This window comes from Danio rerio, chromosome 8, assembly GCF_052040795.2.
Source record: "Danio rerio strain M-AB ecotype USA chromosome 8, GRCz13ab, whole genome shotgun sequence".
Classification (NCBI taxonomy): Eukaryota; Metazoa; Chordata; class Actinopteri; order Cypriniformes; family Danionidae; genus Danio; species Danio rerio.
Genome location: NC_141028.1, coordinates 24,770,203 through 24,793,659, shown reverse-complemented (window position 1 = coordinate 24,793,659; position 23,457 = coordinate 24,770,203). Strand labels below are relative to the sequence as shown.

The window sequence follows — 23,457 nt, the reverse complement described above, 5'->3', positions numbered from 1 at the left end:
TGCTCGTGCTTCATTTGTACAAAATCACGTTATTTTTTTCACATATCTTGCCATAATTTTATACTGGTACTCAGCTAGCATGAATACGACTATGATATTTCCTGGTTCCTCCAAAGGCCCGCCGCCAATGGCCTCTGATTGGTCAGCTAACCTAATGTGTTTTGATTTGCGGATTGGATCCACCTCACTAGGAAACGTCATACCTCTTACTAGCAATTCGGCATCTAGTGTTGACAGTTTCGCCATGCCTCAAATGTAAAATAATATTTGACAAATGTCTTTCATTTCTATTTGGGTTAGCATGTGTAAGTAATACGAAAGGTTCACATATCTTTTGCAAACTCAAGTTAATTTCAAGTGTTGAACGCAGGAAAAGCGACCATGTAGAGAGACATTGCAATCACTAGTGAAGATTGTTGGTGTTTTCATCTCTTAGATATTAATTTAATAAATATGAATTCATTTGTAAATTGTTAACAGTGTGGCAAACAGTGTTTCTCGTTGTTTACATCCTTGCGCCTAGAAACTATACATGAAGGAAATAAATTTTAACAAAAATTTAAATACTCAAAGGTTTTGGCTGAATCCAGCACTAAACAGGGAAAAATTCTGGAAGCTGTCCTTTGTAAAATGCTTTGAAATGCTCGGTGGTTAGTACAATCGCTTCAGAGCAAGAAGGTTGCTAGTTTGAGTCCAGGTTGGACCAGGAAGCATTTCTGTGTGGAGTTTGCCTGTTCTCCCTGAGTTCACGTGGGTTTCCTTTTGGTGCTCTGGTTTCCCCCACAGTCCAAAGACATGCCTTAGAGGTGAAATGAGTAAACTAAATTGGCCATAGTGTATGATTGTAAGTAAATGAGAGAGTGTATGGGTGTTTCCGAGGTGGTGGGTAGAAACATATGCCAGACTAATTGGTGGTTCATTCTGTTTTTCGTGACCCCTGATAAATCAGGGATTAAGCTGAATCATAGTGAGTAATCTATTTATGTTCTGGCCTAAACGTGTGACCTTGTGTTGTGTAATCTTCAGCCAAAATAATGACACCATTAATACATGTATGAACTAATACAGTAGTTTTGTATTATTATTCACAGTACATCATATAAATATAAACATCAAAACTCTGTAAATATAGCTTCTTTCTCTATAAAGAGAATGAACAATTCTTGTTCCACATTTTCATGGCCAGGTGATTTGTTGGGAGGAAAAGGGGGCAATTTATCCTCTGAGCATGTTGTCTGACTGAGTCATGTCATTATGCAATAAGCATGTTCATAGAACATTTCTAATTAGCAGACTAATTATGATTTCTTTCAGATGATTTGAAGCTTGGCTGATGTGTACGCTGTGATTTGTAAGAAGACGTTTATAGTTGGTTTTTATTAATTACTAATATGCATGATTTTGTAGCTCACTGCTCTGAGCGTTGAGGGGAAGGGTTTGTAAATGCAGGATGAAGTAAAATCGGAGTGAGGTCATGGTTTGTGTGCAGCTGTGCTTGTAACTGTGAAACGACAAATGGAACCGTTTCCTGATTGCAGTTTTTCCTGTTTTCATTCTCTTTTTTCTTATTCTTTGTCCTTTTATATGTTGTGTTTTGTAGTAGTTCAGTACTTGGTCATTGTCTTTTGAGGGTGTATTGTATAGCAGAGTTTAGAGTATTGTTGAAAACATCTTATGTTTTCAGATCCACATTCATTTACAAAGATGTCCAGGAACCAGTGAGATTTGCCTGTTTTACATGTTTCTTAACAATTTTGAAAAAAATATCTGTGATAAATATTTAATATCTGATTACACACTTTATTAACACAAATATAATAATACTTTAAATTATAACATTATTAAAATTTTATTACATATCACATTTATACTTTAAAATAGGTTCATATGAAAATAAATGAAATAATGCTATGAATAACGAATTAAATAAAATATTGGAACTTGGATAACAAAAATGAATTTTCGGCTTAGAACCTTTATTAATCTGGGGTCGCCACAACGGAATGATCCGCAAAATTATTCAGCAAATGTTTTACGCAGCTGTAACTCATCACTCTGAAACATCCATAGGCACTCATTCCCACACATACACGATGGAGAATTTACCCTACCCAATTCACCTATAGCCCATGACTTTGGACTGTGGGGGAAACCGGAGCACCTGGAGAAAACCCATCTGAACACGGGGAGAACATGCAAACTCCACACAGATACGGCAACTGACCCAGGCGAGGCTCAAACCAGCAACCTTCTTGCTGTGAGGCAAACATGCTACCAACTGCGCCACCAAGCAGCCCATGAAAAGTTTGATTGAAAAGAAATGAAAAGAAGAAAGGATTTATAAAAACATTGACAATATTTATATTTACTAACTATTGTTTATTTGTGTGAATGTATAAATACTACAACAAATGCATTGCTCTTTGTAGTTAATGCAATAACTCATTTTAACTAATAGACCTTGTTGTAAAGTGTTACCCTGTAATCCAAAAATAAATTTGTTGTCACCGGGCCCATCCAGGTCTTTAGTGTACTAACAGTACCTTGTGTTAATTTTTTGTTGTTGCATATAATTTATTAAAGATTACCAGTTCAGTCAATCATGTATATCCTTAAAAATAAATGACATTTAACTTGTTTACAGAAAAATATTAAATGTATCCAACCCTCACCAAGGCTGCATTTATTTTTTCCAATTACTAAATACACTAATAATGCTATGAGATATTATTACAATATAAAGCAAAATTATATATTTTTATATATTTCAAAATGGACGGTACGGTCGCCTCAAAGCAAGAAGACCACTGGTTTGAGCCACGGTTGGGTCAGTTGGCGTTTCTGTGCGGAGTTTGCATGTTCTCCCTGTTTTTGCGTGGGTTTCCTCCGTGTGCTCCGGTTTCCCCCACAGTCCAAAGACATGCGGTATAGGTAAACTGAAGAAGCTAATATGGCCGTCGTGTATGAGTGTGAACGCAATTGTGTATAGATATTTCATTTGGAGTCATCCGCTGGATATTGACGGTTTCTTCCGCTGTGGCGACCCCTGATAAATAAAGGGACTAAGCCGAAGGAAAATGAATGAATATATTTCAAAATGTAATTTATATTTGTGGCGATTCATCCCAGTATTCTTCTTATTCACTCAAAACATTTTTTTGCTACTTTTTCAAACTACTTATTTAAAATAAATTGAATCAACACAATTTTAGTTTTTTTTGGGGTACAACTTGGTTGTTTTATCTTTAATCCATATAAATTTGTAAACAATTATGTTAACTTAATCGATTTGTGTGGAATGCAGTATTTTTTACAGTGTTGTCAATGTTTAAAACACAATTCTTCTTATACCTTTTGTTTAAATTGAAAATAAAATACAATTATTGAGATTCTTTAATGATTAGTATAAAAAAAGCATTTTAAAGTATTACAATCACCTTTAATTCCTCTTTTCTTGAAAATGAATTTAAACTTTTATATGGTAATGCATACACATTGCATGTGTTGTTATAGTATATAGTGATAAGTATAGATATGTGAATATTTTTGGGAAAGGATTCAGTGTAGTATTAAATCGCTCTTATTTTCCTCATATGCACTCTCTCACCCTCCCTCCAGTGATTTCTCTCTCTCTCTCTCTCTCTCTTTCTCTCTCTCTCTCTCTCTCTCTCTCACACACACTCTCTGCACTTTTTTACCCTCTTTCGCCCCTCTCTTTTCCTCAGATCAGTTTTGTCAGCGCAAGCAGCTTCAATTTCTCTGCTCTGAAGGGAAAAAAACACCTGAACACTCCTGATTTTTGCTCCTTTTGTAAAAAAATAAATGCAGATTTAAAGCCTTAGTGTCAGAAATTCTGTGGATTTGAAGCTGGATTTAGAAACTTTATCAGGACAACATGCTGGAAAGGCTTCAGGCTGCCCTGAAAACTGTGAAGGACGCCAAACGTAAATACTTTCTCTTGTATTTTAATTAATTATTGACTCAAGTACTGCTTCGTTTATTCAAAAAATAAGGATCTGCAGCCTAATTTGTCTGTTTCATAATTCTTTTTCATTATATTTTTCTTCAGCTGAGATGGGGTGTGTTCAGGTTTTGTAATAGGATGCATGTTTAGGTGGAGTATAGTCTTTGAGCTCTACGGGATAGCTCTTATGAAGTGATTTTATTTGATTAAAGCTCTGCACTTTCATTGTTCAGAGCGTCCTGGAGCTGGGGTTCACCTGGCTTTTACATGCCTGAAATATTTCCAGTGTTTGTGCCAAAGAAAGGCTCAATTCTTCTGTGATGTGTTGGACCAGCGAGAGCAGACTCAACACTGCAGAAGAGTACAAATCTCTGCGTACAGGAATATAGTAGAATTCAACAAAATAAACAATTATTGAAATATCTCATTTGCATGTAGCAGAATGTTTGTATCATAGCATTAACATGCTTGTGAATATTTTTTTATTATAAAAAAACCTGACAGTAACACGCTACTGTAAAAAGATCACATTGTAATACTTTAGTAATTCTGTTTAAAATGTTTGTAAAGTAGCTCCCTAAATTTTGTGGCACTGTCATTTAGGGCTGTGCGATTTAAGAAAGATATCTAATTGCGATTTATTTATTTATTTATTTATTTTTTATTTATTTATTTATTTTTTGACATATTGTACTGCGATTTGATTTGTGATTTAATTTTGTAGTCAGGCTTCAGCTCACTAATCTGTATCAGAGCTTCTTACTGCTGAAATGCAGTGAGTGTTAGTTAATAAAAAGAAACTGAAAAGATATTAACTTAAACGTTTATTCAAATTAGTTTTCAAATATTCAGAAATGAAACACTTTTTTTTTTCTCTAGAGCAAACAGTACACACAAATAAAATGACCTTACCTTTCTTTAAACAAGTTGAACTCAAATTAGGGATATAATGTAAAGCTTATTATACAAAAAAAAAAAAAAAATTCTAAAAATACAGAACAACAAACGTTTAGGTATGACGTGTCCTGATTTATAATTTTTAGGGTTCATACACATTTTATCTACTAAAATTTCATGACTTTTCTATGATTTTTCACATATTGTAAAACATGCAACAATCTATTTAGTTTTAATTTATATCTATGTAAAATTTATTTAGATAATGCTTACCCCGCACTAATATTGTGAGCGTATGTGATTGGCCAAGGATAGAATAGAAGTCAAGACAACTAACCTATTTTCAAGTATACAGATATCTGTTTTCCATGACTTTTCCAAAACTTTGTGGGCTTTTCTGTTTTCCAAAACTTTTCCAGGCCTGGAAAATGCCTTGGCAGATTTTCCAGGTTTTCCAAGACCGTATGAACCCTGATTTTTTTACATTTGTAATTTGTAATGTAATTTTTGTTGACATTTTTGTCTGAAGATCTATTCATTTCTGACAATTGGTACTCAAATAGTAAAGTATGTGTACAGTATGGAAGTGATGGACACAGTGCTTCAATATTCATTGGACATGGCACCATTAGTACTGCATTTTAAGTACCACGTTTCATGGTGTTTAGTTTTCTTTCTATTGCAAAAACTTACTGTAATAATATCATAGTAAAAAATTTAAATCACACCATGTCATAATATCCCTGTTCTAAGGTGCTAAATTCATGTTATACTGTTTTTACTCAGTGGTATTTTTAAGAATACTCTGAAACTGACAAGTCAGATACAGTAAGTTCCTCGATACAACCATAGTAATATATGTAAAATACTGTGGCAGTATGGTATTTTTTGGTGCCATTGCATGTACACGGTACTCCTTGCCATTTTAGGCAACATCCTGGTACTGCCAGGGTACAAATGGACAAAACATGGTACTACACTGTAAAAAACGATTAGTTGACTTTACCTAAAAAAGTGAGTAAACCTGCTGCTTTTTAAAGTGATTGGTTGGCTTAACTTAATCTGAAGAAGAAATGTTTATAATTGTAAAATATAAGTCAACTTAACAGTTACAAAGTTAAACGTTACAAAGGGTTTACTCATTTTTATATTTTTTTTACTGTTTTTTACGCTGTATATGGTAAAATATACTATGGTGCCAAGGTGTTCACTATGGTATTATACATGGATACACCATATTATTTTAAATCGGTTGAAGTACAATGTCAACAGCACAACACCTACAGTATGACATCTTCGTAGTTAAGATTTACTGTTCATCACAATACATAACTATGAGCTGCACACCCTGAAATCTTATCGTGTTTGATAGATCCTCTGCATGAGGTCATTTGTGGGGAATGTGCAATATGAGTGAGAGAGAGAGAAACACTGCATGTTCCTTTCAGTCTTATTCAATATGAGGTTGTCTGTATCTTATCTGTATCCTCTCTGTGTTTTAATATCCTTAAGGCGTCATCTTATGCCTGTTTCCATTTTTCAGACGAACGAGTTGTTTTGAAGTCAGCTGATGCTGTTTCATGAAGCTTAACCATGTTAACAGACATCGCAGGTTCTGGATCATTAGTTGAGCATGATTTCCTGATGTCATGTGAGGCTCTACATTGTTCTTTTTTAGAGACATGGCTGCACTAATAAGCTGGATAGGGCTAAATATTAAACAGATGGTTTTGCATCTTTATTCCCAAAGGGGGATGCAAGCATGCTTGTACTGTACTTTACTGTATGTGTGTGTTTGAATTGTGTTCAGTTGGACGTGTGTTTTGAATCTGATTGGACAGAATGTGTAATACTGTATCAGTTTGTTCAGTGTTAGACACACACAGGCTGTGTTTAAAGCTGTGTTTCACTGCAGATAGTGTTTCATGTGCTGTTGTTTACAGCAGTGCTGGGATTGTTTGTTTCTGCAGGGTCAGCCTGATGTAAATGAGTACTGTGGCTCTGATGCTCAGTCACCATATACTTGTTATGCTGTGATCTGTATCTCTGAGTTTCTGTTCCGTGCTTGTGCTTGACAATTTGGTTTTCCTTATGTTTTTGCTTTTTAACAGAAGCTTGGGTTATATTATTTGGTATTATATTGTAATAATTGCTGTATATGGGCAATTGGAGCTAATAAACCTAAGTGAACTGTTTAAAGAATCTAAACGGCTAGCAGGGTGCTAGCGTGTATGGCTTATAACTAGGCCCACACGGAATCTGCGTGCGCAGAATTCTGCAGATTTCAGCAGATTTTTAGCTGATCATTGATTCAGTTTATTTACTTGTGTAAATGTTTGTAAATTTATATTTATTCAGTTTTTTTAAATGAATTTCAGTAATAATATTGACTAATATGAAAATATTCATATAGTTTATTTACAATAAAGTTCGTAAAGTATTATTTTCTGTCTTTTAATAGAGATATTATACGAAAGGCTTTTTTACCAAATAATGTGGATCTAATTGGATTTGTATTGTAAACACTAAAAAGTAAAAAGGTATTATTTTTTATTTCATAAATTTAAGTTTTAGTTATGATACTCCCAAAATAATTCCGTATAAATTCCCAGATTTTTAACAAAAATCTGTGCAGAAATAGCTAAAAATGTCAGCAGATTCTGTCTGGCCCTACTTATAACTTTACGCTTAACAGCATGTTAGCGAGGAGAACACTCATGTCCCATACACACCACACCACTGAGTGTTTCTGTTGTCAGCAATCTGACAGAATAAGCAAGTGGGAGGCAGCACTGTCAGTTAACTTTTTTTTTATTCTGAGCTCAGAACATGAACAGCCCTTACAAGACCATACCATCGGAGGGCTTACTTTTAACACTTCTATTATTGATGGTGATGGCCAATATTTTATTAAACTAGGAAATATTAAGTTTAAAACATAGAACCCAATCAAACATAAACAACCATAACATTAATAACAAAGCAGCCTATCTATATAGCTAGTAAAACACATATAATCAACTCTAAGCCAGTTTCCCATAATGCACCTGGCTATCAGCGCTGTGGACTAGGTCATTACAATATTATTTTATTACTATTTGTATTACACTAAAAAAATATTTTGCTGCTTGTCCAAATTACTTATTTAAAATGAGTTGAAACAACATTTTTTTTTTAGGACAACTTAATTGTTTTATGTTCAATTCATTTAAAGTTAGTAAAAAATGTTCTTAAAAAGTTAACTTGATTGATTTGTGTTTGGACAACATAAAGAAATTATGTGGAACCCAGAATTTATGTAGTGTATATTGCATTTGTTTACTTGTAGTTTACAAGATATTTTCTTATTAAAGTGGCATATTGCAGTGAAATTACTTTTTTACTTTTATAATTTTTTTTACAAAAATTACTTAAAACTGCTGGGTTCCACACAATTCCTTCTTGTTGTCCCAACACAAATCGATTAAGTTAACCTAATTGTTTTTGCAAATTTAAGTGGATTAAACATAAAACAATTTAGTAGTCCTCCCAAAAAACTAAAAAATTGTGTGATTCAGCTCATTTTTTGAACAACCAGCATATATATATATATATATATATATATATATATATATATATATATATATATATATATATATATATATATATATATATATATATATATATATATATATATATATATATTTCTTTTCTGTATTACTATTAAAGCCTATAGGAATCCTTTGCAGGGTTTCAAACCATCACCACTAGATTTCACTCATTGAAAGGACAGCAGACCCATGGAGCTCATATCATACTCATATCACGTAAAATCTGAAATATGCTCTTAATACTGTGAAAAAAAGAGAAAAACTTTAGCTATTATATTGCTATTGCTATTATACTGCTATTATAAATATAATTAAAATAAGTGAATATGATTTTTAACATTAATTATTTTTGTTCCACAATGAAGCAAGTTATGACAGGATTTGGGTGAAATGATCTTCTATGAAGATTTCATTTTTTTTGGCCCTGTTTATACATCTATAATAGCTGAATTGAAAATGTAATCCAGACACATGACACAAAGCATGCTCTATTACTGCTGCCTTTCAGTTATTCACTGGTCATGTACTCACTCAATCATTTACTCACAGCTCGCTTCAGGGTAATGTGTGTGCATTAAGTATACAAATGTTCAAAAATCAGGTAGTCATTGTAATTTTGTGGTCAAGAAACTTGTTTTGTTTAAATAGTGCTTGCATAAACATGAAAAGGTCCAAAAACAATAAATATAAGTTTTTTTCTAGTATTGGCTGACTAATTTTTCAATCACACTCCTAACCCACACTATTCACTTGTCAAGTGTGATGTTCAAGTGCTGTTTCAAACTGTATGGAGAGACTCAACAACTGGTAATAATAAACGTTTACTAAGAGATGTAACACTTTTGAAAAATCACAACACAATATATATATCCATGCCTAATATCCAATGGCCAGAAAGTGATGCATTCTTATAAATTGCTAAAATATTGGTGTCTGCAATGCTGATGTTGTGTACAGCATGATTTTATATAAAATTGACTTTAATGTGTGATATGATCAAAAAGTGGTCATAGATGAATATTTTCTCAATTGAACCGAGTAGTGGCTTGGACCCGGAAACAGTATTTCATATGTCATGACTAAACAAGCAGAATGGTTCAACTGCTGTCAGAAAACTGACTCAGCTAAATGATAGTTTATAATTATTTTGTAGTAATTTGAATTAAAGTGTGTCATTCGAAAGGGAATAGCACCAATACACACTGTTTTTAAGTTAAATTTTTCAAATACATCCTTTTTGCTGTTGACTGGCTGATCAGTTAAGCCCCGCCCCAATTGTATGCTATTGGATGAACTGTTGTTGGGCTGATTGAATTGTTTAAACACACAACATTTTTCTGTAAAGCAAACCTGGTAGATTCATTGACTTTAAACAATAACATACTTCAGCATTAATTAAGAATAGCTTTAAAGGAGTTCACCAATGGGCAGGTAAACATGCGTGCGTGTGTTCTTCTGACATGTGACAAAAGGTCATCATCTCGGCATGAGTGCTACTGTTCTCTGCTCTGCGTGAGGAGTTTTGTTCAGGCGCTGCAGTCATTCACTCTCGACCCCCGGCTGAACTCGGCTGAACACAACACGCAAAACCTCTGTTCTTCCCGCCAAAGCCTGTGGTGTGTGTAAAACTCGCCTCTCACACGGCTCATTGGCTCGCAGTTCAGAGGAAATTTGGCCAGACGTGAAAATAACAGGCTCCTGAATAAAAGTGGAGGTGAACTAAAACAAAGCGTTGTGTTACAGCTCTGAAGCTTGACCCAGTTTTTCCACACTTTTGATTACATTTTGACCCATGCTTGTGCTGTGCACCTGATTCAAATTATTAATGAACACAAAATGTGCTTATATAATGTTTATATGTATATCTAATTATTATTTCTATCATATTTTTTTTATAAAAACCTGCTCCTGCTAGTAAAATGCCTCATATAAAATTCTCTAGTATAAACCTATGAAATAATAGAATATATTTAAAAAATAAATATTTACTGTGCTATATAACTGTTGCCTTTAAACCTTTAAATGTAACCTCATTATTAATGTTATTATCTGAATTAAGCATTGAATTATGCATTTCTTCAATCTTTAAACCTGCAGATTTTTTTTAAATTGCATTTTAGAGGTTTGAAAATTATTATTTTTTATTAATAATATAATAGAATTTTATATATAATATAATATAATATAATATAATATAATATAATATAATATAATATAATATAATATATGCTCACTGGCCACTTTATTAAGTACACCTTTCTAGTACCAGGTTAGACCCGTTTTTGTCTTCAGAACTGCCTTAATCCTTCATGGCATTGATTTAACAAGGCACTGAAAATATTCGTCAAAGATTTTGGTCCATATTGACATGATAGCATCACGCAGTTGCAGCAGATATGTCGGCTGCACATCCATGATGCAAATCTCGTTACACCACATCCCAAATTTGCTCTATTGGATTGATATCTGATGACTGTGGAGGCCATTTGAGTACAGTGAACTCGTTATTATGTTCAAGAAACCAGTCTGAGATGATTCGCGCTTTATGAAGCATTATCCTGCTGAAAGTAGCCATCAGAAGATGGGTACACTGTGATCATAAAGGGATGGACATGGTCAGCAACAATCCTCGGGTAGGCTGTGGCATTGACACGATACTTAGTTGGTACTAATGTAGCTTTAGTTTCCTGTTCTTAGCTGACAGGACTTTCACCCGGTGTGGTCTTCTGCTGCTGTAGCCTATCTGCCTCAAGGTTCGACGTGTTGTGCAGTTGGACAGGTGTACCTAATAAAGTGGCCGTGAGTGTAATATATCCCTGGTATTATAAAACATTAACTAAAATAATATTATACTGTATAATAATCAAATTGTTAACTAATTATTATTATTATTAAATCTACTCATAAGTTGTCTCTTTCAGTATTATACTATGCTGTAAAATTTACAAATCATGTCTTTCTCTGTGTCAGTAATAGTTTCGGTTTATAGGATTATGGGAAGTGTTTGATAAGAGTTATGTAACAAACACTATATACCTTTATGAAGCCATAATACTGCGATGATGTTCAGTATCTCCAAATCCCAAAGAGCATTTCTGTCTGTCGGGCAGCTGGGTCAGAGACAGCTGTACCCCTCTACCCATCCCGTATTTATCTCTTTATCTCTGTTTTCATCAGGGAGACTTTTACGAAATTACATAAACCCCCCTGTGCCATGTTTGTTAAATACATCCTCCCTATAAACACAATAACCCTTTTAATCTTTTCACTCCATATGTCCATTTCTATAAATAACCCGCAGAACAATATGCTCATTAACAGAGATGTTTTACACTCTATGAATAATGCATAAATGTGTTATGAATAATAGACAGACTCATGAATAATGTAGGTTTGGTAATAATTGGCAGTGCTTAACAATGTGGTACGTGGGAGAACGTTCTCTTCCAGCTCAACACGCTTCACATGACACTGAGCAAATCTCACCTGGGCTTGAATGATTCTGTACACATACACACATTGTCATTTCACAAGACAAAACATCACAATTTATTCAGCACACAATATTCTCTGTTTCCATGTTTAGCTCACAGTAACATTCATTGAGTAAAGGGAAGAAGAGCTTGTTGAAAAGTGAAAAAGAGAAATTTTAAAGGGCAGAGCATATTTAGTACTGTATCTCCTCCCCCTTTAAAAAATAGCTATTATTGCTTGTTCAGAGCTGCTAAACTCAAAGCTACTGTCACAGTCACCAGCGATCTAGTCTATACTGATTGCTGGAGAACTACAAATCGGCCACCTAAAGAACTACAAATCCCATCTTACCGGTTCACACCAGTTGCAGTTTACCTGCTGAATGCGTATACCCAGATGGAAGTTCATCACGGACCGATTACAAGGACTGTTTACACAGAACGCACACACTTCTGAGCTGAGTCTTGTTCACTGTTATTGTAGCATTACGAAGCATTAAATCTCATCTAGTCATTCCATATTTGCCTGGTTTTTTCGTTATTAATTCTTTGCCGCCTGTACCGACCACTCACTTGTTTTTTGACTGCGATATTGGATTACCTGTATGCTACAATTTGCCCCTGTCTTTGACCATTATCTGCACGACTTCTCTTTAAATTAGGGGGCGCTCACACAGATTCAATTTTTTTTATTTCCGACACGCTAGTTTTCTATTGTTTTTCAATGTAAAGACGATTGATGGGCGAGTTTGACTGTTTCACTCCCATCTTATGTCTTTCGAAGCATAGCATATGCGAGGGCCACATTTTTAAGATGCTGTGTCAAGCTGAAAATTTTTTAACTTTCACACTCAGTGCAGCTCATCAATGACTGGTTTAAAAGAAGTGGACCAATCAGGAGAACTCAGAGGCGGGGTAACCGCAAACTTCTGTTTATAGTAGAAATTTAACAACTGTTTATTTTGCTGTTTTATCATGGCAGACGAGGCACTCATAGTGGCTTTATCCAGTAGTTTTATTTTGTATGTCTAAGTGCATAATTCATTTTTTTTCCTATTTCTAATGGGTTTGTCATTGTCGGTATTACATCACCTGGACCTTGCACTACGCTGTGCTTTTTAAAACCCATTCCTGAGTGCTGCATCAAGCTTTTTTTTTTTTTGAAGCAAAGATGTATATGTCGGTGTAAATATTCCATTAGGGCTGAATTTATTATTATTATATTTATTATTATACAATTTATTAGAGACCAAATGCGTCTTTGCTTTAAAAAGTGTTTCAGTAGGCGGAGAGATGCTTCAGATTTTACAGAGCATTTGATTGGACTAAAAATTGAATGAAAAGCTGAAGTGCAGAGTGATGTCATCCAATTTATAGACCCATGTTTGTGACAGAGACTGTACGTATTGAATGCATTTATCTTCTTAATGTGACTTTTGTCATTGTTTTAAAGCATGCCAGCTTATAGATAACACATAGGCTAACTAAGTTTTTTGGAGAATTTTGTGATCTATTCTGTATTCATGAAAAGAAGCAAAAATTATCCTAAATGCGCAAATAAAATTGTATTTAATTTATTACAGCTCCATCCAAAGCCATGTGATGCTGTATCCTCTTTTGAGAAAAAGAATAAACATTAGTTTTTCACTTAATTGCTTTGATAACTTTAATATTGATGGGTTTTAGTACACAACAAAGCATGTGAGCCAAATGAACAATTGATACTTTTTGAAATTATGTTTTATGGTGTTCGATGTCATTTTTGAAGTATTTTAGTTGCCTACATCTAAAATATTAGGTTTTTTCTTTATTGAACAGTTCATCCAGTGTTTTAAAAAGACCAAAAAAAAAAATCTTAAAAGTGATGCATATGCTTCATGCACTGTATTTAAAAGCTTTGTATGAGAAAACTAACAATTAAGTTGCTATCTCTTAAAATCGCTGCATGTTTTAGTATAAAAGTAGCACATGAGCCATAGGGACTACTATTCTTTTTTTTACTGTACTTTAATGATATTTTCTGTCCCTTTTTTGCTCTAATCCCCATTAAGTTATTTCTTTGAAATGATCGTTCTGTAAAACTTTTCAGTTTAACACATTTTTTTTTTATCTTTGCATTTTTAAAGAAAAGTCTTAATTATTTTTACTATCCTATCAAAGGGGACCAGTTTTCACTGAAATATGAAAGTTGTGGTGGCGTGTGAATTCGAATCATGTATATTTGTTCTTTTATGACATGTTTGTTGTTTATTCGGATCTGCTGCCCATTGTGTCAGTGTAACCCAGTTTCCTTTGCTTTGGTCTTTCATTTTCTATTAATATTACAGTCAGAGCTTTGTACACGTGTGTGGTTCCGGATTTCCCTCAGCAAAGCAGGAGGTTAAAACGCGCAAAATCCCAGTTCACATATTTTGAAGTGCAAAATGTGTACACTGTACACAGTGCTTGAAGCCTGTATTCTTAAAAAGGTGCTGTAAGCTGCCATCTTTGACATAGATTAGGTCAGTGAGCATTTAAAGGGCTAACAGAAAGTGTTTCAGGGCTGTTTTTGTTTTTATGTGTTCAGCGCTGTTGGCTGTTTCCCTACATGAGTGCACGATCAATACAAACAAGTCGATTTGCCAGCCAATATTGCTCAGTGCCAGTTCAGTTCAGCACTATACTAAGGCCTAATACAGAAATATTATCATTAATTCATAACAACAAATGTTTTTGTTATTTAAACTTATTAAAAATTATTTCAATTATTACACCAAAAATATTACATGTAAAGTATTTAATTTAAATAGCTCCAATTTTGCATTATAAAAGGTCATAATTTAATTTTGGGGTCTCAAACAACAAGTTGATATGCGTGCAAGGTCAAAAAACACTTTCATTGTCTTATAATATGCATTTATTTTTACCTAATTATCCCAAACTATGTCTATATGATTCCTTCAGCAATAAATTTGTTCCCAAACCCCTCCTTAGCATGAAGCTAATCTGCTCTGATTGGACCGATGACCCAGACTGTTGTGATTGGTCGACTGCATTCAGCACGAGACAGAAGAATGGCCACCATGGCTATGAAAAAGTCTGTACATAATAGTCTCTGCTGCTCCATCCTCTAAAAGCAAACAGCCGACGAGTCCCGCACTGCAGCATAGGTTATTGAATCAAAAATCAGAAAAATGACAGGAACAAACACAGCACTAGGTTGGATATACTGTGGTATTGTTGTGAAAATGAACTTTAACCCTTTATTCCCTGCAGCCGAATCTTCATTTGTCAGTGATCATCAATTTCTTGCTATGATCAGTCCTGTGATCCTCAGTGCTCCGCTAGAGTCTGAAAGGAAAGCGCCTTCACATTTAATCGGATCTGGAACTACATATTCGGTGATGTACCGTTTTGGCGTCGACATGTTCAAGCAAAAGATCCGAAACAGCTCAATTAATTTATTCTGCTTTGAGTCAAATATTTCGTTAAAGAAACAATAGTTTTAAACAGTGCACTTTTGGATTATACCTCAGCTGGATGTTTTTATTGCATGGAAGGTCATTTTCAAAAACACATAGGGGCTCTTTAAGTTATGTTCAACCTCAGTTTCAAAGTCAATTTAATGTTATGCAAGTTAAAATGGCTTAATAATTTAAGGCAACGACTATCATTTTGCAGTACTTACATATTTTTCCCGTTATTAAACATGTCCCTTTAGTTTCTCCCCTATTTCATTTTGCTTGGGTGCTGGGATAAGGATTACTTTCTTTTTTTCTGAAAACAGGTACCTCAGTCTGAATAGTGTGTTTGTGTGTGTGTTTTTATTCACACACATTAGCTGAAGCATCTTCCAACAAAGATGAACATAGAGCAGATTGTTAACTGGAACAGAGCAGTGTTTCATTCAGCTGTCTGATGTTTTATGTCTAGCTCTTGTTTCTTCAGTCAACTGTCTCTGTGTAACATGATGGCGAGTGCTCAGGGTAATTGTACACAGGACTTTGAGATTACAATCTTGGCAACTAACCTCTTGTTTGGCCGAGAGTAAAGAGGCTGAATAATGTGGACAGACGAGATTGGAGTGGAACAAAACACATCATACAATAGGCTACACTGAGTGAATGCAGAGCCATCAAAAGGAGAACAGCAGTGAAACTTGGGACACAGTGAAGGAGAAAGCAATAATTAAGCAAACACCGGTGTACAATAACCGTGATTAATGCATTGGACTTCTATGATAAGACTGCTCCACGTTGTAACTAAAAACGCGAACAGTTTATTCTAGTGATTTATGGCCAGTTTGTCCTTTCTAATTAACAAACTCTCAATTTTGTGAAATGTAATGTAAAAAAGTGCGTGGAAAAAAGCTTGTTTGTGATAGAGAACATGTCAACATAAATCCTCAAACACACAATTTGCCTAGAATGATTCATTTACTCATTTTCTTACTTTCATGTTGCACTTAAAAAATTACCTTAGCTGAAACAACAGAATTCGAAAGTTTATTTAAATTTGTAAAAAATTATTGGGTTCATTTATTCGATTTGTGTTGGGACAAAATGAAGGAATTGTGTGGAACCTTGCTATTTTACAGTACAGTATGTTCCAACCCTTTGAGTTTCTTTTTGTGTGTGTGTGTGGGTGTGTTGATAACAGGCAACCTTAATTTTTATTGTTGGAAAAAAATACTATGGAATAATGAGAGAAAATAGAAAGCGATGCCAGCGAAATCATTCTTCTATGTCTGTATCATTATAGTTGTTGTATGTGGAAGCTGATATGTTTACATTTAAACAGATTTTTTTAATTATATTGTTATCATTATAGTTATTGTCTTTAATGTAAATGGGCATTTTAAAAACCTTCATGTCTTTACGTGAAGAACAGTTTAAATGTGTTTTTATTCTAAATTTATAGTCAGGTGAAGTTTTAAGTGTCAGGTTTACATTTGTCAGTTCCTCATTATTAGTATCAGCTGTAATTTGTCTGAATATTCGCATTAAACTAATAAAAGATACATCTAAACAGACTTTTGCCTTTTCAGAGTGGCATTGAATACATTTATAATCTGTATATCCTGCATTTTGTGTTCAGATGAGTTCTGAAGATATGAGATCTTTTACTCTCTTTTAAAGCATGTGCTTTTTTTTTTTTTAATTTTGCAATCATGATGATGTGATTCTGGATTACCATCTAATCTATATCTATTCCCTGCCCCCTTAACTTTAAAGTATTCTCAAAATCAGAGGGGAATAATAGTTGGATAACAATCATGTAGAATTTCATAAACTTAACCATAAGCCTATACTTAACATAAACGGTAAACATATCGCTTAATTCTGATCATAGATGTTAGTCTATGAACATGTCCTACTTGGTGAAATCAGGTTGGCGTTAATACTCAGCTATACCAAGATATTTCCAGATTTTCATTCTGTGGCACCTTTAAAGAAATGTTTCCACTCAAAACAGGTCTAAAAAGTTGAAGTGTCCAGCATGGACTTTGAGTTGCACAATTATAATGTCAATTCTGAAGCTTCACTGTTTGTGTTTTCTATTTTACATTTGAAATGAAAATAATAGGGATCCATTGATGACTGTGCTCCTTTCAGATCAGCTGTGTAATCAACAGTTGATTCAGTGCTGATTCACTTATTGATATTAACTTATAAAACAAAATTTCTAGACACCCAAAGAAAATAGGGCAACAGTCTCATGCTAATTTGTCAGTTTTAGTAAATCTAGCCCCTAGTTTTGTTTGCATGAATGGCAAACTGACAATCTCTTTCTTTCTGTGTCTGTTTTGTGTGTTTAGCCTCGTCTCTAGTGTCTCATAGGTTTGTGACGGTGCGTCGGGGGAGCCCAGCGGCGCGCAGTGGTCAGATTCAGCCAGGAGATCAGCTAGAGGCTGTGGAGGGCAGATCGGTGGTCACGCTGCCTCACAGAGACCTTGCACAGATCCTACGCAGAGCTGGAAACACACTCAGACTCACCATCGTACCACGCTCTCACACCAGTAAGCACACTAAACATCAATAATGCTTTTTATTTCACTTGACTGCTTTGATTTTGCTTCTTTTTTAATGAGGTACAGTATGTTGGTTCATAATCCATTGTTTTGAGGTTTGGGGTTGATATTTTAAATGCACCGAATCTGTACCACATCTAATCTAATTTAATATAACTGTTTTCTTTTTTCGTAAACTTTTATTCCTGTGACCGAAAACTGAATTTTCAGCAAACATTTATCCAGTTTCCACTGTCACAGGTTACCTTAAAAAATCATTTTTATATGCATAAATGGTGGTCAAGAAACAATTTCTATTATTTTCAATGTGTAAGCAGTTGTGTTGCTTAGAATGCTTGTTGTACATTTTTCAGGATTATTTTGATCTGTTTAGTCTTTGGTTCTTTTAACAGTACATTTAAATGGTTAGTCTATTTGCATGCGCGTTTGTTTTTGTGTACATTACCTGACAAAAGTTTTGTCGCTGATCCCAGTTGTAAGAGCAACAAATAATAACTTGACCTTTAATTGATAATTTGGAAAAGTGGCAGAAGTTAGATTTTTTCTGTTGAGATCTGTTGAACTGCATCCCAATCATCACAAATACTGCAGAAGACCTTTTGGAACCCGCATGGACCCAAGATTCTCATAGAAATCAGTCAAGTTTGGTGAAGAAAATAAGATGGTTTGGGGTTACATTCAATATGAGGGTGTGCGAGAGATCTGCGGAGTGGATGGCAACATCAACAGCCCGAGGTATCAAGACATTTGTGCTGCACATTAAATTACAAACCACAAGAGAGGGCAAATTCTTTAGCAGGATAGCACTCATTCTCATACACCAGCCTCCAAATCAAAGTCTCTGAAAGCAAAGTAGGTCAAGGTGCTCCAGAATAGGCCAGCCCAGTCACCAGAGATGAACAATATTGATGGAGGAGGCATTGAAGATGAATCCAAAGAATCTTGATGAAGTCTGGGAGTCCTGTGAGAACGCTTTCTTTGCCATTCCAGATGACTTTATTAATACGTTTTAATAATAAGTCTTTGCAGAGATGTGTGGATGCAGACTTCTAAGCTCATGGGAGTCATACATGATATGAATTATTTTTCCACTGCACCATCACTTTATATTCTATACTGTACATTATTTCTGTTATGTGACAAGACTTAAGTCTAAGCAAGGTCAGACCTTACTGTCTTTATTAAATAGCTAAATCAAGGCATGATCACATTTTATTTTGGTAAAATAAGCGTAATCTAGAGGCCTTTACCTTTCATATAAGCCACTTCTGATACCAAATGACCAACTAGAAATCAAGGTATTATTTGTTGTTCCAAAAGCTTAAATAAGCGACAAGACTTTTGTCAGGTAGTGTCTCACAATTTTGTAATAATTTTATTTCGGAAAGTACCTAAACAGAAAAAATATTTACAATTAATTCATTAACAATTTATCATTAACATTATTTAAAAAAGTTAAAACATCATTTCATATTAAACAATCTATTACAGTTTTATTACATACAATTTTTACAAAAATATGCAGAATAAATATGCAAAATATGCAGCTGGAAGGACATCCGCTGTGTAAAACATATGCTAAATAAGTCGGCGGTTCATTCCGCGGTGGTAACCCCAGATTAATAAAGGGACTAAGCCGAAAAGAAAATGAATGAATGAATGTATTTTCTGTTAGACATTGAGGAGAAATTTTAACATTGGCCACAAGAGGGTACTGGTGTATAGACCCTAAATAAGCGCTATTACATTGTGTGTCTAAACTCATGAGTGTGTCTATTTTTTTGTTAGACAATAATCTGCCTGAATACCCTGACTTTGATGCTGAGAGCCGGTTGAGGAAAGGGCATCGGGCCAAGCAAAAGGTGAGACTACCTATCACCAGACTCAAGATTTTAGTATAGATTCTGTTGAAAATAAAGGGAAAGTGTGACTGAAATGTATCATTTTAAAAACATTTTCCTCCTTTTCTCTTTTGAAATGGGTTATATTATGCATTCTACACATACTTTAGTGCAATATAGCATATAAAACATCAAAATATTTAATATCCATAAGGTGTTATGTTATGTAAAACTTTTCAAAGTATTTAATTTACATCTCACATCCTATACAACACAAGGCTGCTTATGAAAATTCTCTCTCTCTCTCTCTCTCTCTCTCTCATCAGGATTCCCAGTTTTATAATGTTGATCTTGAGAGGGGACCAACAGGATTTGGTTTTAGTTTGCGAGGTGGAAGTGAGTATAACATGGGTCTGTATGTGCTTGGTCTGATGGAGGGCGGCCCGGCCTCACGCAGTCAGAAAATACAGGTTAGTGCATAGTATACATACAAATATCACACATGTGCTTATGCACACATATACCGGTAAACAACCCAGCGCTGTCAGGGATGTTTGAAGCTCTGACTCAAAACACTAGGAGCAGTACTGAGTCATGTTGTGAAGATTATGCTGAGGCATGCTGGGATTAGGTGCTGTTGTTGACATTACGCTGATTCACTGAAGCTTTTGCTGACTCATGCTGCAGGTGAGTGATCAGCTGGTGGAGATTAATGGAGACAGCACAGTCGGCATGACACACAGCCAGGCCGTTGAGCAGATCCGAAAGGGAGGAGCACGGATACACCTCGTACTGAAGAAAGGCAACGGATACGTACCGGATTATGGTGAGGGCAAACTAAAGTTCTGCTTCCTCTGATAACCTCCTTTTTGAGTTTCTTACATAAACCTACATACATTGGTAGCAAATTTGCATAATGACAAAATATGATCTCTTTTGATCAGTGGCGACTCCAGAAAATGTTCTTAGGGGTGGCCAGAATAAGCTGCATCAAATCTTGGGGTGGCACACATAAAAAATTTTATGTATACAGTGTAATGTTATATTTTTGTTTCTGGTAAATGAAACAATGTGCTTTTAATTTATGTAAGTAGTTACTTTTGAAATATTGCAATTTATTCCTAAAAAATCAATATATTAAAATTCAATAAAATAAAAATCAATTTTTAGTTTAAAAACACTTTTCATAAATATAAATAACTTTTCAGTTATTTTTCACCTACTTTTATTGTATAGCATACGGTATATGCCATGTCTAAAATTTATGAAGATTAATTAATTAATTAATAAAACAAATGACCAAAGGCATTACTATCTACATACACACTCACCATACTCTAATAGTATCATCTAGCCCTATTCCTTTTTGAGCCAAAAATAATAATACAACTTCTTTTATTAATGTATCTTAAGGTAAATATTAAACTGCCATTGCTGTCTATCGAAGGTGTGTGCGTGCTGTCAACGACGATCGGGGAGGGGCAGTGAAACAGCTACAGCAGTGGCACCAATCAATCCACAGCAATTTAGTGGCTGCTATTTATTTATTGAAATATTGTGAATTTATGCAAGTACATTTAAATTAATAATATCAACAGCAAAATCATATTGGGGTGGCCACAGAAATGGCCAGAGTTTACAATGGGGTGGCCACGGCCACTCCTGGACACCCCTTGGGGGCGCCCCTGATTTTGACCAGGCCTTAAGTACTCTAGTTGTAGTTGAGGCCCGGAAGAGTTTAATTTAGGGATGTTCTGCACTAAAAAATGACAATCTGTTTTTGAAAGGACGAAGATTTGGGGCCATATCACTGTGTGTAGAAATACTGAACATTCCACCAAAGCTGAAGTTCAGATATGGTCATCAGCTTTACGTTTTTGGGTAATCTGACCATTCAGAGCAGTGTAGGCTCTTTGAAATACAGGTTTCAGAGTGAGAGGGTTTTTGAATGAACCATTAAAGACATGGTGAGAAAATAAGTGATGTTGCAATGCTACGTTAAGAGAAAACAAAAGTGTTTTTTTCCATATCTGAAATCTCTGAATGTAAACCTAATGTGTTAGTTGTCCTAAAAATTTGTAATTTGTAAAATAGCCTAACAGCACTTTCACATGTTTACATGCAGATCAGATTCTTCTAGTCGGGGTCATGGGAGGGTAAACGGACATTTGGAGCTTATATGCTACACTGTAAAAATATCCGTAAATTAGCAATTTTATATATTTTGCGATTCATGTTTTTATTTTTCCTGATTTATTTACACTTTTGAATTGCGTTATGGGAGCTTAATCTTTCTTCTAACAACTTTTAACCTTTAAAAGTTCAAAAAAGTGACTTTTATTAACATTTTCATTAGTTTTTTGTCTGTGTTGGGTGTATATTACATTACAAAAACCTTGTAATAAGCAGCCCTCAGTAATTTTTTTGTTATTTTACAGACTTATTTCTCAATATTTTATTTCTTATACATTATATTATTATTGTTAAACTGTAAAGTTGAATATTCAACATGAAAAGTTGACAGAGCAGAGATCATAATGCAATTCACAACAGTAAATAAATGGAAAACACGTCTAAATTTTCAAAATATGAAAACTGTTAATTAATAGATATATTTTAAAGTGCACATCTTTCCATGAATACTTTGTGAAAGAAAATTTTGCCCTTAACAGCCCCAGATGCCCATGATCTAGTGCTGACCATGATTTGGATTAAAGTTTCTCTCCTTTTCTGAACTTCTGAACTATTTTCTCCTTATTTACTACTTTCTTTAATTCATTGCTTCATACTTTACTCTTTCTCCCTCTCTTGAACTCTCCTCCAGTGGAGCTTTCCAGCTTATCTCTTTGTATGACTAACTCCAAGCAGGGCGAGCCTTGCTTTTATGTCATCGGACGGACAGAAAACACACGGTTGGTAACCCTTCCAGTTGATTGTCTTCACGTTCTTCACAGATCCATGCCATAATAATGTTGTTTTTTTATTTAAATGAGACCAAAATCTTATTCCTGTGTTTCACTGACATAATATAGATTACTCAAGAATTTAGAAAAGCAGCAAACGCATATAACCCGGCTGAGATTACAGTCACTGCTGCGTCATATAACTCTCATTCATCCATTTACTCCACCATTATCTAAAGGCACAAGTATACTTCAAATAAAATCAAAGAAGTAACTGAAATGACATAATTTCAAACAAAATTCGGTTTAAAAGAACTTTGTTTTGGCCATTTGACAGATGTATTCAAACCAGTATGATCGCTTGCAGAGACATTTTAAAGACTCAGAGGAGGTCACACACCAGGCAAGAAGCCAACATCACTGCGCTGCTTGTTTGTGCACACTGGCAGTGCCGTTCTGTGTCTGTCTGCTACAAAAAGAAAACGTTTCTTGTGTAGAATGCTGTTTGCCAGATGTTTATGAAACTGTTGTTTCCATCTCAGCAGGGTGTTTTCCCACCTTTTATTTGAAAAAAGTCAGGAGTGGGTGAGTCCTGCTTTGTTTAGGTGAAAGTGTTGAGTGGCGAAAGAGGGAAGGGTTTGCATGAAAAGGGGAGTTTCAGTACGTGCACTACAGCTGATTTTCACAGCGGCAACCCAAGCACAGATGCAGGGGAGATAGACAGTGACTATAGTCTTACATGGACACCAGTAATCAAATTATTTGCCTTAATCTGAATA

At 34.7% G+C, this 23,457-nt stretch overlaps 1 protein-coding gene across 5 annotated transcripts in view; it reads left to right on the top strand.

Annotated features, from left to right (window-relative positions):
• Positions 1-23,457, top strand: part of magixa (MAGI family member, X-linked a) — a 78,714-nt gene that overhangs the window by 50,838 nt on the left and 4,419 nt on the right. For 4 of the 5 annotated variants that reach the window (XM_087264635.1, XM_087264633.1, XM_087264634.1 and 1 more), the window contains exons 13-16: positions 17,722-17,922; positions 19,723-19,796; positions 20,102-20,245; positions 20,463-20,601. In XM_087264635.1, coding sequence (XP_087120761.1) covers positions 17,722-17,922; positions 19,723-19,796; positions 20,102-20,245; positions 20,463-20,601 — 558 coding nt within the window. Of the gene's footprint in view, positions 1-17,721; positions 17,923-19,722; positions 19,797-20,101; positions 20,246-20,462; positions 20,602-22,599; positions 22,688-23,457 lie in introns of all 5 variants that reach the window. The other variant, XM_087264637.1, reaches the window with a different exon arrangement.